Source organism: Orcinus orca, chromosome 1 (assembly GCF_937001465.1).
Source record: "Orcinus orca chromosome 1, mOrcOrc1.1, whole genome shotgun sequence".
Lineage (NCBI taxonomy): Eukaryota > Metazoa > Chordata > Mammalia > Artiodactyla > Delphinidae > Orcinus > Orcinus orca.
In genome coordinates, this window is record NC_064559.1 from 188,014,899 (window position 1) to 188,033,177 (window position 18,279).

General features: G+C 55.7%; 1 protein-coding gene across 1 annotated transcript; it reads right to left on the reverse strand.

Annotated features, from left to right (window-relative positions):
* Positions 1-712: 712 nt before the first annotated feature.
* On the reverse strand, positions 713-17,915 carry SERINC2 (serine incorporator 2). The gene is made up of 10 exons (XM_004266549.1): positions 17,726-17,915; positions 10,657-10,818; positions 9,754-9,944; positions 9,216-9,295; positions 8,698-8,835; positions 7,185-7,354; positions 5,378-5,468; positions 4,940-5,081; positions 2,468-2,683; positions 713-1,298 (listed from the first exon to the last, which is right to left on the reverse strand). The coding sequence occupies exons 1-10, from the start codon at positions 17,762-17,764 to the stop codon at positions 1,163-1,165; spliced, it is 1,365 nt and encodes a 454-aa protein (XP_004266597.1). The 5' UTR covers positions 17,765-17,915; the 3' UTR covers positions 713-1,162.
* Positions 17,916-18,279: the final 364 nt, after the last annotated feature.

An 18,279-nucleotide genomic window follows, 5' to 3' on the forward strand; every position in this document is an offset into this window, starting at 1 on the left:
CCTGAGGATGGACATCACAACGTCAAGACCAGGCTCAGGAGGCCCCAGCCAGGAGCCTGTCCGTCCCCCGCACATCGCTGTGCGCCTTCACCTGAGCCTCACAGCAGCCTGGGTACAGGTGGCGTTTTTCCATCTGCTGAATGAGGAGCCAGGGCCCAGCGGGGAAGACTTGCCCGGAGCCCCACAGGAGCCCCATGGCTCTTGCAGTTCAGCGGATCCAGGCAGCTTGGCTGACTTTAGGGCACATGCTCTTCCCCACCACACCCTGGGGACAGAGCCGGGGCCAGCGTCTACAGCAGGGAGAAGTGGAGGGTGGTGACAAGTTCTTCAGGAGGACCCTAGAGGCAGGTCAGAGGTGGGCAGGACCTCAGGATGGGCGCTGGTAAGATGGCCCGAAGACCAGCCTCTCAGCCTCCCCACGTGAGCCCCCTCTCCACCCCGACTCTGGCCTCATCACCCCGCATATGGACACTGCTCCAGGGCCCCCTTTTCTGACCCCCAGGCTCCCTTTTGCTAAAGCCCCTCCTTCCTCTATAGCCCCAGCCTGCAGGCTCTCCATAGCCCAGAGGACAGAGCCAGGGCCCCTCTGTCTGACCTTCAAGGCCCCTCATGGTCTGACCCTTCAGCCCCCTCTGCCCTGACATTCTGTTCCCAGCCCCTGCACTGGGCCCAGACGGGATGGGGCCTGTGCCAAGGGGGAAGGGCACAGACATGGGAGGCACACACACCGGCTTCTTTATTGGCAGAGTCTTAGAGACTCAGTAAGGCACGGAGCCCAGGAAGGGGACGGGGTGTCCTGGAGTACATGGTCAGGAATACCTGGGCCCCAGTGCTGGGCACCCCATCGCGGTGAGCACTCCTGCTTTCTGAGCAGCTCTCAGTGTTTCTCTCCTTCAGGACCCTCTCCTGGGGAGCCTTAGAACAAGGGGCCCTTTTTTCCCAAGAGGGCAAGAGTGGGCGAATGGGGGTGAGGGGAAGGAGGAGGCAGCTCCATGGTGGGCGTGGGGGGGCAGCGGGAGGGAGGGGCCTGATGCTCCTCCTCCCTGAAGGCACTAAGAACAGAGGGGCCCAGCTCAGAGGCACGTCCCGGAGGCGCGGCGGGCGCTCAGCCTGCTGTCACTGAGCCCCGAAGCACCAGGTGGGCTGGCCGCAGGGAGCCGCCTCAGCTGAAATCACGGTTGGGCAGGAGGAGGGGGGCTACCAGGGTCCACAGGTAGAGAAGCAGCCCTGCCCAGCTGGCACAGATCTTCACCCACACGGCGGTCCACGTGCTGATCATCTTCCGGGTCTCACCGGGTCTGGAACACACCATCATCCCAGTGAGCCTGGCCCTGACGCTGTGACCTCAGTCCCGGCCCCGACCTTAGGATCCAGTTGCAACCCCTGACTTCACCTCTGGCTCTTACCCTGTAAACTCTAGCCCCATCTCTGATTTTTATTTATTTATTTATTTTTTTGCGAAACGCGGGCCTCTCACTGTTGTGGCCTCTCCCGCTGTGGAGCACAGGCTCCGGATGCGCAGGCTCAGCGGCCATGGCTCACGGGCCCAGCCGCCCCACGGCATGTGGGATCTTCCCGGACCGGGGCATGAACCCGTGTACCCTGCATCGGCAGGCAGACTCTTGACCTTGCACCACCAGGGAAGCCCTTTGATATTTTTGACACTTGGCCTTAAGACCCTACATAGAGCTCATGGCCTTGTACCATAGACCTGACCCTGACCTCAATTCCAACCTTGACCCAAGTCCTAGGCATAATATTGTGACCTGATTCTGGTCACTAACCTTGTGATCCTAATTCCGTGACCGCACTCCTGGTCCCTGACTTTGGGACCCAGAAGCTCCTAACTTTAGTCCTGACCTCTAACGTTGACTCTGACCTTCAATCCCATAACCCCATCCTTGACCCTATGACCACAGTTCTGATATCTCTGACCTCAATTTTGACCCTTGGCCCTGTGACCCCAGTTCTGGCCGCTAACCTAGTTACTCTGATCTTAGCTCCTTGACCTGGTCACTTCAATCCTGGCTTTCTGGACTTGTAACCCCAATTTTAACCAAATGACCAAATTTGTTACTTTATATGGCCCCAATCCCAACTCTCGACTTCAGGACTCCTATTCTTGACCCTGTGACTTTGATTCTGACCCCACACCCTACTCCTAACCCTCAAACCATGAATCCCAAATCTGACCCCATAACCCAAATCACCACCCTGATCTGTAAACCTGGTCTGCCCTGCACAGGCCCAGCCTCACCTCCCGTGATTCCCACTTCTCAGCACTTAGCGAAGGTACCAGCTACTGCGTGGACTAGGCACTGGCAGGGAAACCGGGGCACTGATGAGGCAGGCTCCCTGGAGGGTCCTAGAGAGACACCTCCATGCCCAAGTCTTAAACTCCAGTGCAGGGCTGGAGGGGAAGGGAAGTGGCACGCGCACTGCGGACATTGCGGTTCCGTCCACACACCTGTACCAGTTGGTGAGCGTCATCATGACATGCAGAGAGGCGAGCACCAGGCAGAAGTGGAAGAAGGAGTAGCTGTAGGTGACGCTGTCCTGCTCGTTGTCGAAGGCCCGGCCCTCGCAGTCCGCCACCTGCTGCTGCTGCGTGGCCTCCAGCACAGGCGGGCACTCCTCCGTCTGCATCAGGCTGTTTACCTGCCGGTGGTCCGAGGAGCGCAGACTGGGGGAGGCGAGGGGAGGATGTGCGTGTGGCTGTCAGGCCGTCACCACTGAGGTGGGTGGGTGGGCAGTGCCAGGAGGCCTCACGCACCACGGCATTGGCCATGATGACCATGGGCACCAGGGTCCCAGAGCCTCGGGAGCCGGCGGCCTGGACGTTAGGCCCTGGGCCCTGGAGTTAACAAACTGCCTTGACTCTCAACTCTACCCCTACTCCCTGTGTGACCTTGGGCAAGACACTTAACCTCTCTGAGCCTCTGATTCCTCGTCTGTAAATTCAGAGATAACAGTACCTCCCTTATAGGGTTGCTGGGAGGATTAAATGCAGTAATGGTGTTTGAAGGCCCAGCACTGTGCCTGGCACAGAGTAGAAACCAGATAAGCGGCCCCTGTTATTTTGGTTGTTTATTTGCCATCTCCACAAACACGTGTTGAGAACTTAGTACCGCAAAGGATCGTACCAGGTACTACATTCATTAAAAATATTCATAAGAATGCTCATTTGCTGGTACATTTGTTTACCTTTTATTCATTTTAGCTAAGTAGCATTACCCACTGCCTCCCCTTTCTCTATGTTTGTAATAAAGAGAGAATAATAGTAATGATTTCTGTCATTGCTTTTCTACAATGAGGTCTTGATGTTTTTAACTACATTTAATAGTTTGAGACACATATACAATTTTGAAGATCCAACTTGTATCCTGAAAAAAGTGAACAAAGGCCTGGATTCCAGCCCATTCCATCAAATTGAAAAATCACCCCTTGCTGAGCTTCAGTTGACCCCAATCACCAAATACTGTGCTGATATCTAGTGCACATGAGCCTAGATCTGGGCCATCCAGCTGGGGGCAACAGCGATCATCAGTGGTCCCTGCCCTCATGGCTGTTTATGCTTCCTTGCTTCCTGGGTTTTAAGAACTGTGCTAAGAACAGATGGGATCTGTGGGCTCTCCAAGGTGCAGCCCAGTGACTGAAGGCCAGGGAGGTGTATTAGAAGCATCAGGAAGCACAGCTCTGCGCCCACGCTGGGGATGGGGAGGGACAGAGCTCGGGGGCAGGGAAGTGAGCTCCAGCACCACGGCCACTGTGCGCTCATGGCCTCGGACAAGTGGCTGCTCCTCACCAAGTCTCAGTCTCCTCATCTGTAAGATGGAGGTGACGTGGGCCCTTCCGGGTTGGAAGAGAAATCAAAGGAGAGGACAAAGAAGAGAGATGTTTGTGAACTGCCCCAACTCCACTAGGAGAAAATGTTTTGAAAAAGGTGAAAACAAAACGAAATGTGAAACAGCCTCAAAATGTTCTAGCCCAGGAGCCTAGAAGCAGGTGTGCTGCTTACAGGCAAACGGGCGCTGCCCAGGAAGGGTGACTGGGGGAGAAAAGATCAGGGCGGAGGTGCAGACACACAAAGTGGCACCTGGAGAAATGCCAGGCCGCAGGGAGGCAATACCTGAGTCTGCCAGTGTCAACAACAAGTATACTTGATATTACCGTCTGGTGACACAAAACAGCCACTCCCAGCCACCCAGCTGTGCAAATATTAATAGTTCTTTGCACTAATGGCAAACACTTATTTGGCACCTACTGCTCGCCAAGTTCTTTTCTAAGCGCCTTGTACATATTAACTCCTCATAACTCTTCAACAATCCAATGCAGTAAGTAGTATTTTTATTCCTGTTTTACAGATAAGGAAACTGAAGCACAGAAAGGTTGAGAGACTTGCCCAGGGTGCCAGGCTCAAGCCCACGCTGATAAGCACTTGCTAAGACCCCTTCAAGAATGTGCTCTTAAGAGCACATGTGATCTTAAGAATGAGCTGCTTTTTCTCAAGGGACACTGTGGGGTCACAAGCCACCCTGGGCATTAGAGGTTATCATCCTGTAACTGAAAAGGACGCTGAAGCTTGGAAAGGGGAAGCGGCCACACACAGGTGTGAGTGATGGAGCCTGGACCCGCTGGCCCCAGCCCAGGCTCCGGCCCTGGCACCACAGCTGCCTGCACCCGGCTGAGCTGGGCACATGGCAACCCGGGCTCAGGAGAGGTCTTGGGCCAGGAGGCAGGGCTCAGCCCCACCTCCGCTGCCCAGTCACTCTGTGCCCTCTGAGGGGCTCAGTTTCCCCGCCAGCACAGTGCCGGGGCTGGGTGTGCTGCCTGTGGAGGCGCCTTCCAGCTTGGTGTCCCAGCGCCCACATCCACCCGTCACTTGGGCCTCAGGGCTCCCAATCATGATTCCTTCCCAGAACCCAGCCCCCCACCCTACCTGATGAAGAGGGTGCACAGGATGAAGACGATGAGACCCACGATGCTCGGTGCGTCCCACCACTGGGTCTCATAGCCCTCGGGGCCTGCCAGGACCGTCCCATTGTCCACGTGGGTCAGCAGGGTGGGGTTGCATGTCCGGTCTGGGGAGGGGAGCATGGTCACCCTGAGCCCACGCAGGCCAGGTCTGTAGCCAGGGAGCCCGGAGAATGGGCTCAGATGGACAGCCAAGGGACAGACAGACACACAACCAACTGCTCAAGTCCCGGCGACAGCACGCAGCAGACCAAACACCAGACACAGCTCCAGGAACAGATGGGGTCCTCCCACCTCCCCGAAGGACTAAGTCTTGGAATGGGCTGGGAATGTCCCCGTCATCTTTGAGGGTCCCCAGCCCAGGAGGAAGACCAGGCCACCTGGAACCCAGGCCTCTACTCACCGGGGACGTTGGATAAGGCCAACCAGGTGACAAACATGGTGTAGAGCGTGATGACCGAGGCCTGCAGCAGACCCGAGTTGGGCTGGGCATCCTGGCAAGGGCAGCCCACAGTGTGACTCCTGCCAAACCTGGGTACACCCCCCCCCCCACCCAGCCCAGCCACGCCCGACCGGGGGACCTCAGAAACCCCCACCACCCTAGGGCCATCCCACCCCACACCCTTTGGGAAAACATACCACCCGGGCCACCCACTGCCACCTCGCCCACCCAAAGGTAGAGTCCTGATTTTTTCTCTTAACAGATTACCCGACTTGTTCCCCAGCTGAGAACCCTTCAAGGGCAGCACATCTTCACACTCTGAATTAAAGCCCTCCTTCGTTTACCCCATCTGCATCTTCATCCGACAGCCCTCCCTGCTGACTACTCCCCAAACATGGTGGTCACCTCTCTGTCCGTGGAACCTGCCAAATCCTCTCCAACCTCAGGGTCTTTGCACTCGCCCTGCCCTCTCCCTGACATATTCCTCCCCCACATCTCTGCACCAGCAGTGTCTTTATATTCAGGCTTCAGCTCAAACAGGACCCCCGCAAAAGGCTCTGAAAACCCTGACTGCAGCAGACCCCGGCCCTGCCTGCCCACCTCCCTTTCAGCCCATACCCTCTTTTATTTTCCACATAGCACTTATTCTCCAAAATTACTTCAGCTGGCCTCATCTCCTGTCGGTTGTTCTTCCCCACTCCTCACCACACAGACATGCTTGAAAATATGAATCTGAACTCTATGATTAGGAGCACCGTCTCTGGAGCCAGTCTGCCTGGGTTCAGATCCCAGCTCCACCCCTTACTAGCCGTGTGACCTTAGGCAAGTCTCTTTACTCCTTTAAGCCTCTGTTTCCTCATCTGGAAAGCGGGGATGATGATGGTGCAAGGACTAATAACATGACAGATGTCATTAACTGTTAGCTATTATTATTCCTCCTCTTCCTCACAGCTGTATCCCCAACATCTAGAAGAGTGCCTGGTACACAGTGGATGCTCAAGAGGTATTTGCTGAATGAATACTGATTTCTGTGTGACCTGGAACAGAGGCATCACCCTCTCTGGGCTTCCGTTTTCTTACTGGGAAATGGAAGCTCTGGCCAGAAGGGAGATTCCCAACCTTTCTGCTAAGGACCCCCAAAGACTATCTAAGCTACCTCTGAAACACCTGGTGGGCTGATATCCCAAACTGTGAAATACCACTGGATTCTTCTGAAGAACAAGTGATTACCTTGGGAGCTCCCACCCATCATCCCAGATAGTCTGGGATTGGAAACTGTGGAATTGCACCTTCTAACACCACTTCTTGAGGTGTCTAGGAATCATCACTCGGTGACCCTTCCTAATGTTCTCCTGATTTGCATGAAAAAAATGATGACATCAAAATAATGATAACAATAGCCAATGTCTGATGGATATGCCAGGCACTGTTCTAAGTGTTCATTGTTCTAATATCTATATGCCAGGCACTGTTCTAAGTGTTTATAAACATGGTCTCAATCTTGAGAATAACTCCAAATAGTGTTATTATTCCCATTTTACATTTGAGACGGAAGAGGCACAGAGAGGTTAAGGCACTTTCCCAAAGACAGCCAGCATATAAATGCGAGAGTCAAGACTCTGACCCAGGGAGGCTGACTTGGGAGTCCACACTCTTGGCCCAAGCCTCTGTGACTGACAGTCCTGGCCCCAGGACCCCAAGGTTCCTACAAGAAGTCCCACACACTGAGGAGCCTGGTTTCAGGCTGGGCAGAGACAGGCAGGCTCACCTGGACCTTGGGCAGGACAGCGACTATGGATACGCAGAAACAGAAAATGAGGTTGAGGCTGATGAAGATCTTGCCCTCGTAGCAGGCGCCAGGCTGGGTGTAGTAGATGAACAGTAGTGCCACGGCCACGACTGACAGCGCGTAGAAGAGGAGGGTGAAGAAGAAGAGGCCTGGGAGGGAGGGGCAGCGGCAGGTGGGTCAAGAGGTGCAAGGACCCCCATCCCTTGTCGAGCAGTGCACTGGGTCTCAGGCCCCAACTTCCTCCTCCAAGGAGTGTCTACTAAACTTCAGTCCCTGGGGGCTTCCCTGGTGGCGCAGTGGTTAAGAATCCACCTGCTAATGCAGGGGACACAGTTCGAGGCCTGGTCCGGGAAGATCCCACATGCAACTAAGCCTGTGCACCACAACTATGAGCCTGCGCCCTAGAGTCCGCGAGCCACAACTACTGAGCCCGTGCACCACAACTACTGAAGCCCGCGCGCCTAGAGCCCGTGCTCCGCAACAAGAGAAGCCACCACAGTGAGAAGCCCGCGCACCGCAACGAAGAGCAGCCGCCACTCACCGCAACTAGACAAAGCCCGCGCGCAGCAACGAAGACCCAGCGCGGCCAAAAAGATTTAAAATAAATAAATTTATTAAAAACAAAAAAACTTCCGTCCCTCACCCAGGCTTTGTGAGCTCCTGCCCCACCCTGAACTAAAATGATTCACTTGCCGTAAAAAAGGTCACCATAAAAATAAAGACAACGAATAGAGGGGACTTCCCTGGTGGCGCAGTGGTTGAGGGTCCGCCTGCTGATGCAGGGGACACGGGTTCGTGCCCCAGTCCGGGAGGATCCCACATGCCGCGGAGCGGCTGGGCCCGTGAGCCATGGCCGCTGAGCCTGCGCGTCCGGAGCCTGTGCTCCGCAACGGGAGAGGCCACAACAGTGAGAGGCCCGTGTACCGCAAAGAAAAAACAAAAACAAAAACAAGAGAAGCCACGCCATGAGAAGCCCACACACTGCAATGAAGAGTAGCCCCCACTCGCCGCAACTAGAGAAAGCCCGCACGCGGCAACAAAGACCCAACGCAGCCAAAAAAAAAGACAATGAATAGAGAACAATCTCTCAAAAAGTGAACTAGATGCCTGGTGATCAGGGAGGTGTGAAAATCAAATCAACCCTGAAGAGTGCCTTTCTTCTTGATCAATTCAGAAGAACTGAAAAGGGACCCGTTCTGCCACTGGGGTTTCAATGACCAGGTGTCATTCGTGGCTCGCTCTGCAGGGCTGGCTCAACCAGATCCCTCTGAACTCTCCAGTGCAGCTCTCATCTGACCCCACCTCAGCCACCCCGGGTCAGCGGGCCCCTGCCACACACCCTTCCCTCCACGTGACACGGACGGCTCAGGTCCTGCCCTTAGGAGGCAGCTCGAGATGCCCTCCAGGCCGTTTTCCAGCTTCAGGGACCACCCCCCCGCCCCAACTCCTCAGGTAGCCCAGCCCCCTCACGAGGCCATTGGGTGGCACTGACCTGCATACCAGGCGCGGGAGTCGCTCTTCTCAGCCTTGTTCACCCACCGCTGGTTCCAGGAGTGCGCAAAGTCGATGAACAGCAACAGCTGGATGAGGAGGAAGACGAAGGAGCCCACGACACCAAAGTAGAACCAGACTAGGCAGGCAGAGGGGAGGGAGGCAAGGGGGTCCAGCCATGGCGCAGCAGCCCCTGGGTCTGGGTCTCTTCTCACGCTCACTTTTATACATTCAACAGTCATTTGTGCCACACCCTGTACTGGGGACACTGAGAAGCAGCAAAGTCCCCGCCCTCAGGAGCCCCTGGCCACGCACAGAGATGCCTTGTGTCAGGGTGTGGGTCGGGGTCAAAGGGGGTCCCCCCAACCCCGAGTTGCCCAAAGGCCATGTGGCCAAGCACCAGAGTCCTGTTCTCCTGGGTGGGAGGCAAGGACCCAGCCAGTAGTCTGGGGTCTGTGTGCTGGGGGCCAGCACGCTCACCCTTGGTAGCCCCCATCCCTCCCCAGCAGGGCCACCTACTGTTGGAGAAGGAGCCGTCAGGGATGTAGAAGGCGCCCACGGTGATGCCCACGAAAACCAGGAATTTAAAGAACCAAAACCTATGGTGGGGAAAGGGGGAGGACAGACAAGAAAGCTGAGTAGGGGGAGAGAAGAAGGCTGGACCCCCAGAACCCCAACCCTGAAGAGCAGGTACTGGGAGAGGTGAGAGAGACTTCCTGATGGTCTGACAGGCACAGAAAATCTGTCCTGGCCCTGGAAAAAGCCCCGAGGGGCAGAGGGAAGGACCAATGATGGGTGAGGACGGTCACCTGGGCTCTAACCCCAACTGTGTCACTAAACTGGTGTGCGGCCCTAGGGATGCTGTTGCCTTTCCTGAGCTTTGCTTCCTCATCTGAGAAATGGGAACTACTAGATGAGCCGACCTCTGTGCTGTGCCCTCCTGGCTTCAGCGGCCCCTGAGTCGGAGGGTTAGGGTCTGGAGATTGCTGGAGACAGGCCGAGGATAGGGAAAACCACAGCGGGAGGGGCCCAGGGTGCAGGTGGGACCCCTCCTCACCCATTCTGGATGGCAGCCCTGGGGTCCCGGCTGCTGCGCACGCAGATCATGAGCAGGGAGAAGAGGAAGAAGAAGGCCGCCATAGCGAAGCACATACGGTAGACGGCACGGTGGCCGAGCAGGGAGCCACAGTCGATGTGGCCCTGCAGGACGACGGGGGACCCGGCCACCTCCTCACACACCCAGGGCAGCTGTGGAGACAGACAGAGCAGCTGGAAGACCCCACCCCACCCAGAACCCGGGCTGACTCTGCCCAGGCCGCCAGGCAGGAGGCTCTCCCAGGAGGGCCACCCGAGCCTCCCACTTCCACCCATGGCCCATCTCCATTCCCACCCACCTCTGCGGCTGAAGCCCTATGAGTGAGCCCCCCAGGGACAAACAGAAGGCATGGCACGGTCCAGGGCAGGATTTCCCAAAGTGCTCTCGCCCACCAGCTACATCAGAATCCCCGGAGGTTCCCCTCTCCTACAGAACTAGAGTCTCTAAGGCAGGGTCTGAGATTCTGCATGACTGGCACACTTCCCAGGGAATGCATGCTCTGTACACACTAGTATGTCAGAACCTCTGGCCTAACTATCCCACTGGCTATGAAACACTGAGATGAAGGGAAGACTTAGGACCCTCAAACTGGGCTCATGCATTAAAGTGGGGAGAGCTTACCCTGGGCCAGTGCCTGGCAGGGATGGCGATAATGATTCATGAGACTTCCCAAGGGGACCAAGGCTTATGAGAAACAATAAGGCTCAAACCCTCCTCCCAATATGAAGAAACGACCCTCCATCGTCAAGGTTGGATCATCGGTGCGCTGGCATTCCTGCCCACCTCTTGATCAGCTGGGCCCCCAAGCCCGGGCCCCCTGGTAGCTGAGCCTTTGCCAGAGGCCAGGTCCCGCAGGTGGCTCACCTTGTAGAGCTGGCTCTCCACACTGGGACTCAGCATGATGACGGACACCAGCACCCCCAGGAAGAGGAAGGCCGCGAAGATGAGGCGGCTCAGTGTGGAGCTGTGGCTGCAGGGGCAGCAGCTGCACAGGATGCAGGGGGCAGAGCCGCAGAGGCAGGACGCCTGCGGGGAGGCCAGGATGGCACCTTACTCTCCGGTCTCCTCTCCCCTTCCCCGCCCAAGCACGCAGCATCCACCCACTGCCCGCTGCCCGCTCAATACCTCCAAACCTACGCAGAGACTGCCTGTGCCACACCACGAAGGGACACCTCTTCCCCAGATGTCACCCCATCTAACTTTCAAGCCCAAGGGAGAGGCCAAGGAAACCAAGGCTGGAAGAGGCTGGGTCCCACAAGGACACACAGCCTGTAAGCAACGGAACCCAGATTCAAACCTGGATCTATCTCAGGTGTTCCTGTGGCTTCGGCGAGAGAGCTGGGGTCACAGTGCTTCTTATGTAGGAGGAGGCAGAGTGGAAAAAAAAAATCCAGAAGGCCAGCTCTTTCACTGACTAGCTATGTGCCCTTATACAGCTCACTCAAGCTCTCTGAACCTCAGTTTCCTCTTCCATATAACGGGAATCCTAACAGTACCTGCTTCTCACATAGCAGTTCTAAGAATGAAATACTGTAGGGATTTTATTTTATTTTTAAATTTTTATTGTTTTGGCAGCGCTGCGCAGCACGCAGGATCTTAGTTCCCGACCAGGGATCTAACCCGCACCCCCTGCAGTGGAAGCACAGAGTCTTAACCACTGGACCGCCAGGGAAGTCCTGTAGGGATTTTAAAGTGTAACTCTCTGGGAATTCCCTGGCGGTCCAGTGGTTAGGACTCCGTGCTTTCACTGCCGACGGCCCGGGTTCAATCCCTGGTCGGGGAACTAAGATCCTGCAAGCCTCGCAGCACGACCAAAAAAAACTGTAACTCACTCAGGCTCCCTTTGTCCCTTCCCTGCTTTATCTTTCTCTGTAGGACTTACTACCACCTGATTGGCTTCACAGTTTACTCGTGTTGCCGGCCTCTCATTGCTAGCGTGCAAGCCCCACCAGGGCAAGGGGTTTTGTCTGTTTTGTTCACCATGGTATTCCCAGGGGTGGGAACTGTGCCTGGCACGTCATCGGGAGCTCAGTGACTATCTGCTGAACAAATGTAAAGCGTCTGGCATCATACCAGACGTATGTTAAGACCTCAAAAAGAGCAAGCGCTGATAAATCAACATCTGTTGAATGAATGGAATGAAGAATGTGGGTGGCTGTGACTTCCCGCTCTGGGGCTGCACCAGTTTGGGACAGCAGAGGCGTCCAGCCCTTTCTGTCTCCAGCTCCTCTGCCCTCCGTCAGCCCCTCCCTCCCTAGGGCTGGCTGAAATCACTTAGGGGCTGGTGATGCCACACCTTTCGTAGCTGTAGACTCATCCCTTGGGAGCCAGTTCTACAGCCCAGCCTTGGAGGAAGTGGGCCCACATCCAGATACATCTGGTTCACTGTTTCTCTTCCCCCAAACAGCCCTGATTCCTCATTCAGGTATTTAAGAGTCTGGAGGGCAAGAAAGACACAGGCTCTGCCATCCTGGAGCTTCCAAGGGCAGGAAAGATACTCAGCAAGTCATTACACCCGTCATGGTAAGTGTGAAGAAGAAAACATACGTGCTGCCATGAGAGTGACCGGCGGGGGCCTAGTTTAGATTGGGGGTAGTGGGTTACTTCCTGGAAGAAGTGACACTTAAGCTGAGAGCTGAACAATGAGGATTCACTCTCCTGACCAAGGGGAAGAACGAGTGTTCCAGACAGAGGGAACGGAGCCTGAGGCAGCTCTGGGGCGGACAGGAGCTGAGCGTTGGAGGAATGGAAAGAAGTCCCTATGGCCAAAGCTTCATAAGCAAGCGAGCGGTGAGGTCGGCCAGGCTGGCAGAGCCCGGCAGCCATGTGCAGGATCCTCGTGTTCATCCCACGAGCAATGGGCATCCATTGCCATTGGGCATCACCTCTCAAAGCCGGAGGGACAGGAACAGCCTTATGCTGAGTGACCAGCTTTGTGGAGAGCAGGCTGAAAAAGGGCCCCTTGCTCCTCGGAGGCCCCGTCCCCTGCTTTCTGGACTGGTCACAAGGGGTAGAGCACACTCTGCTTGAGGGGCAGCTGCCCTCCCGTATCCCCCACACCTCTCCCCCAGACTGGAAATGCCCCTGAGAATGCTCCTTCTTACCCATCTCTCTCACCCACAAAGCCAAGTAACAGCACAGTTGCTAAGTGAATGCCGAATGAAATTCTCCCTCATGGTCCAAATCATCCAGCAATTTCTGGTTGTATCTTGCAAACCCCACCCCAATCCTGACTCCTGTTCATGGCTACCTTGGAGGAGGGCGGGGGCGGTGAGGAGATAAGCAAATGCCAGAAGAAGTGTTTTGTAAACCGTAAAGAGCATTCTGAGATCAGAGAGATTAAGAAACTTGCCAGAAGTCACACAGTAAGCGAACAGCAGTGCTGAGATTCAAGTAATAACAGTAATAGCTTCCCTTTATGACGAGTTACTTGTCCCAGACACTATGATAAGGGCTTTGTCTAGATTAAGCCTCACGGACACTGTGAAGTGTGTTGTAACTTCCCATTTACAAGTGGGGAACTGAGACTCAGAGAGGTGATGCGGCCAAGGTCACACAGCAAGTGAGCTAAGGAGCTGGGATTCAAGTTCAAGTCTGTCTGCACCAGGGCCTGCTAAGTCACTGATGGCACTCATTAAATTTCAAAACAGCCCAGCGATGAAAACAATCCGTCCAGTGCCCAAGAAAACCAAGGGAGGCCAACAGGTATGATCTCAGGAACCAAGTGCCCAAGTACCCAGGTCAGGGTCCGGCTCTGGCTTGATACCATTTCAATTTGAGACATTTGAGACACAAGAAAAGCTGCACAGTGCAGTCAGGGAGCCTGGCCTTTCAACTCACTGTGGTTTTTGGAGATCAGAATCCAGGTATTCCTGATACTTGAAACCTCAGGATTTCCAAGGGCCTGGCTGGTAGCCAGAGAGACCAGGTCAGGGAGAGAACAATACACACAGCCCCCGCCCCTGCTTCTGGAGCCTCCTTGGAGTTGTTCATACATTCTTATCCCCACTCCACCTCTGGGGATCACTCCTACCACAACCTCTTCCTATAGAAATACCAGCCCACGGGAGTAAAGGCAGACACGTGCGCACACATGTACACAGGGAAGTCCACTGTGACACTTCCCACGAGGAAAATAATAGGGGAAAGCTGAAAATAACTAAATATCCATCATTACATCGTGGTACATCATGGTACATCATGATCCCTAAGAGGCATCTCTCTGCTGAATGGAGCAGATGTGCTGGGAACACTTAAATGGGCATATACAACTAAATATAGTTAAATATAAATTATTTAAAGTTGATTTTCATTATCAAAAAATAGAAATGTTAAATTCAGAAAAAAACTAAAACAGGCACGAAGCTTTAGGTTGTATGAGCTTATTAGACTATCAGGAAACTGCAGATGACCTCATTGCCCAACACCAGGGGACAGCGGTGGCCCACTGACTCCATGGAATGTTATAGAGGCTGGAAAGATGAAAGCCACTAGACTGACAGCAACACAGGCTATGCTTGTGATGCAATGTGAAAGGCCAAGGCAGACTACAAACTGTTCCCACACTCAGATTACAACACCCCCTCCACAAATGCACTCAGGGGAAAGGCAGCAATGGAAAAGCACCAGAAATAAGAGCGGGGGAATCTTAGCACCAGCCAGGCTCTCAGAATGGAGAATTCAGAACTCAGGAGCCCGGGGTCTGCAAGTCTTTACACTGCGAGGTTCCGTGGCACCCCATAACTGGCCGAGCCACCCTAGCACTAGACCAAACACAGGAGAGAAGAGGTCAGCCCAAGACTACTCAAAGCATACTTCCTTTCCCCACGCAGTGTGAAGAGGAGAGGGCCCTGTCTGGACTCTGCCACCAGCTGGCAGTATGACCTTAGACAAGTGGGACTCAGTTTCCTCAGCCATAAGATGGGCCTCTGGGCAGGGCAGTGAGGTGGCTTGGAGCCCATCAGACAGCCCTGGGTTTCACTAGGTTCCCCATTCCTCGAAAGTGGTCTCCAGCACGTTACCACTGGCGGGAGCTTACAGAGCAGCCGCCGCACGCCAGCTTCATGCTAACTAAGTCTCACTGAACCCTCCTGACGTGCTGAGAGGCAGGTGCCGTTGTTCTCGCCACTTTACAGACAAGGAGAGAGGTCCTCAGTCACGCCGCTGAGAAGAGGCCAAGCCAGGACCAAGACCAATGGGTCTGAGCCAAAGGCCTTTCACACTCCCTCGACTGTAGAAGGTTCTCCTTAAATATCTGCTGACCATCCAGCTCACCATGTGCTGGCTTGGCTGGCGACTCCCATCCCTAGTGGGTCCATCTCATCTCCTCCCAGCCAGGACTCACCTTCAGCCCAGTCCAAATGCTGACCAAGAAAGCGACTTTTGTCCCTTTCCTGCCGTGACGCATTTGCATCTGACCAAGAAAGAGGCAGACGCAAATGCGTCACAGCAGGAGGGACAAAAGTCTTCCCCACCGACCCATGTATGCCAAAATGTTCCCTCTAAAGATGCCTGGCAACCCCCCCTTAGAACTTCACTCCTGTGGGGCAATGTCCATTGAAACAGGTTGTTATTGGTATCCAGTAGTGCCCAACTGTACCACTTAATACTGTGTGGCTGTGGGGAAATCATCTTCCCTCTCTGATCCAGCTTCCTCAGCTGTGAAATGGGGATAATATTCACTGCTTCATTGGGGTCATTGTGAGGATTAAATGAAAGGGTACATACAAAGTGCTCACTACACTGCTGGGCCTGGGCTACCACTGGACAGCTCTGGGCTGTGAGCTCTGGGCCTACAGTAAGCACTCAGTAAACGGCAGCTATTGTCCGTATCATGATCTGTAAAATAGGATAACTATGTCATGGGGTTGGCGGGTGGGGTGCGTAATGAGATGGCAGGGGTGAAGGGCTCGGCACAGCACCTGGCATGCAGTAAGTACTCAGTAAATGTCAGAGGTCAGAACGCCAAGGGGAGGCCCCTGCCCCGAGGGGCAGGTCCCTTGCAGATATTAGATACTTCCTAAGCGAACCTGCCAATTCCACTCTGTGCCAACCCTATCCCTCAGCATCCAGGATGTGAAGGGAGGGAAGGTGTGGGCAGAAGCTTAGACCAGGAATCAGATTTTAATCCTGACTGTGCAGTTCCTCCTCCTTTCACTGTGCAACCTTAGGCAAGTCAGCTAACCTCTCTGGGCTGCAGCCTCCTCATCGGTAAACTGGGGGTTGGAGCAGGCCTGTCAGGTGCCTTCTGACTCAGCATTGTAGGCGTCTGACTCAGAGACCAGCAACTGGCTCCAGAGGGAAGTCTCCACCCACCTTTTTAAGATGATAATAACAATACCTCCTATTTGGAGCACTTACTCTAACAGGGCGGGGCACTTTTAAATCTTCCCAACAGCATTATGAGGGAGGTAGACAGGGAGACAGACACACAGAGAAATGGCAGGTCTCCCTTCAACACTCCCCCCATCCCCAGGATAGCCCAGCCTGATGGAATTCTGGTCAACTCCAAGGAAACTCTCCCTCCCCCATCAGGAAGCAAACCCTTTCTGGCCAGAGCCCTAGCCCAAACCTTGGTTTCACTGGGCAGGCAGGGATCTCAGGGACCAGCTCTTGATTCCCCCTCCCGTAGGTGTGCGCACACGCGCACACACACACACACACACACACACACACACACCCTTCACAGATGGGGAAATAGAGGCCCAGGGAGGACAAGAGTCCAGGAACCCACTATGCAGCCTCTCTGTGCAGATATCTGTCCACTCCTACACCCCCATCCTAACACACTCACACAAATCAGGGACAAAGGAAACTGGGATTTCAGCAGCCACCAGACTCCCCCTCCTGCCTCTCTGCTCATCTTTTGTGTGGGGCAGAGGGGGAGGGGGCTGCCTGAATGAACCTCAGATTTCATGAAGGGAAGAGGGAAGGGAGAGGGGGCTGGGAAAGGAGAAAAGAGAAGGGGCCTCCCAGCCGGGGTCTGGCGGACGCTCCTCCCCTCTGCTGGCTGCTCCCCAGGTCCCCGAGCAGACGACCAGGTAATCCCTCCCCCACACACCCCAACCTCCCTCAGTTCCCGGGTTTTCCCACCCAGAGCTGGGCCGATGGCGGTGGTAACCCGCACCCCTCACTCAAGACCGGCTTAGAAAAGCAAAGGAGGCCTCCTCCCCTCCCCCAACTTCGGCTCTGGGGCCCAGAGGGCAAGCGTCTGGGGTTCATTGGGGAAGTGCCCAGGAATTAGCCTGAGCCAGACTGAACGAAGCAGAGACAAGACACAGAGAGACTGACAGACTGAACGGGCAGACAGACCCCGGCGGACAGACACGGAGCCGTCTAGACAGACAATGACAGATGGAGAGGCTTCAGACGGACAAAGACAGTCGGACAAACGAACGGACAGATATCAGACACATACAAATGGACAAACTGAGGCAGACGGGTAGGGACAGAAAGACCAACTGACAGAATGCCAGAGAAACAGAGAAGGACACACGGCAGAGAGGGACAGGGACCGGCAGGCCACACAAAGAGAGCGTCCGGGAGGGAGACCAGAGGCGCACTGTCAGGACGACTCCAAGCTGAGCCAGCTGGGGCCGCAGCCGCCCCGGGCTCTGGGCCTCAGTCTCCCCAGTTCCCTGGAGGGGCGCCCGCCCAGGACACCTCCTCCCCCGCCCGAACGCGCCCCACCCCCGCCCCCGCGGTAACCCGATCCCCGGACACCAGCTGTCCCCGGCGCCCGCGGGCCCGGGATGGGGGCGGGGGAAGTCGGTGAGAGGGGCGACCCGAGGGGCGAGGAGGCGGGATGCGGGCCCAGAAAGACAAGTTTGGAGGAAGGAAAAAGAAGAAACTATTTGGAGGAAGAAGACAGGACAAAAGTGCGAGGCCGAAGAAGGGGCAGGCGACGGGGGCGGGCGCCGAGGGCGGGACTCACGCAGCTGAGCAGGGAGCAGGCGCCCAGACAGGCCCCCATGTCGGCGGCGGCGCGGGGCGCTGGGCGCTGGCAGAAGGGCGCGGAATCCGGCCGGGCTCCTGGCGTCGCGGGCTGGCCCCGCCCTCAGCCCCGCCCCGGCCCCGCCCCGCCCTACCTGCCGGAACCGCTCGCCGTCTTCCGGCGGCGCTCGGGACCTCCCGGGACTCACCTGGGCCAGGTGCGGCAGGTGGGACCCTAGGGAAAGTGGAGGTACCGGGGATTCCAGCGGACGCGCGAGCCGTGCAACGGGGCTTGTGTCCGTATCCAAAGTGATGGTTTGGAAATAGTGAGACCTGGGTTCGAGTGCCGACGAGGTCGCAATGCGACCTCACAACACTTCCCCCGGACCCCCACCGCAGGGGACAGTAGCCAAGAGATGGTCACCCCTGACTCCTCGGCGCTTGGCACGGAGCCTCTGCCCAATACATAAGCGTTGAATGATGAATGACTGGACAAAGAAATGGGCAAGTCACTTCACCTCTCTGAGCCTCAGTTTCCCCATCTGTAAAGTGAGG

Coding starts and splice junctions, on each gene's coding strand:
- SERINC2 (XM_004266549.1), bottom strand. CDS start 17,764: ATGGGGGCCTGTCTGGGCGCCTGCTCCCTGCTCAGCTGC. Junction 9,945..10,656: donor TGGAGAGCCAGCTCTACAAG/GTGAGCCACCTG, acceptor CTGTCTCCACAG/CTGCCCTGGGTGTGTGAGGA. Junction 5,469..7,184: donor CTGTCCTGCCCAAGGTCCAG/GTGAGCCTGCCT, acceptor TGCCCTTGCCAG/GATGCCCAGCCCAACTCGGG.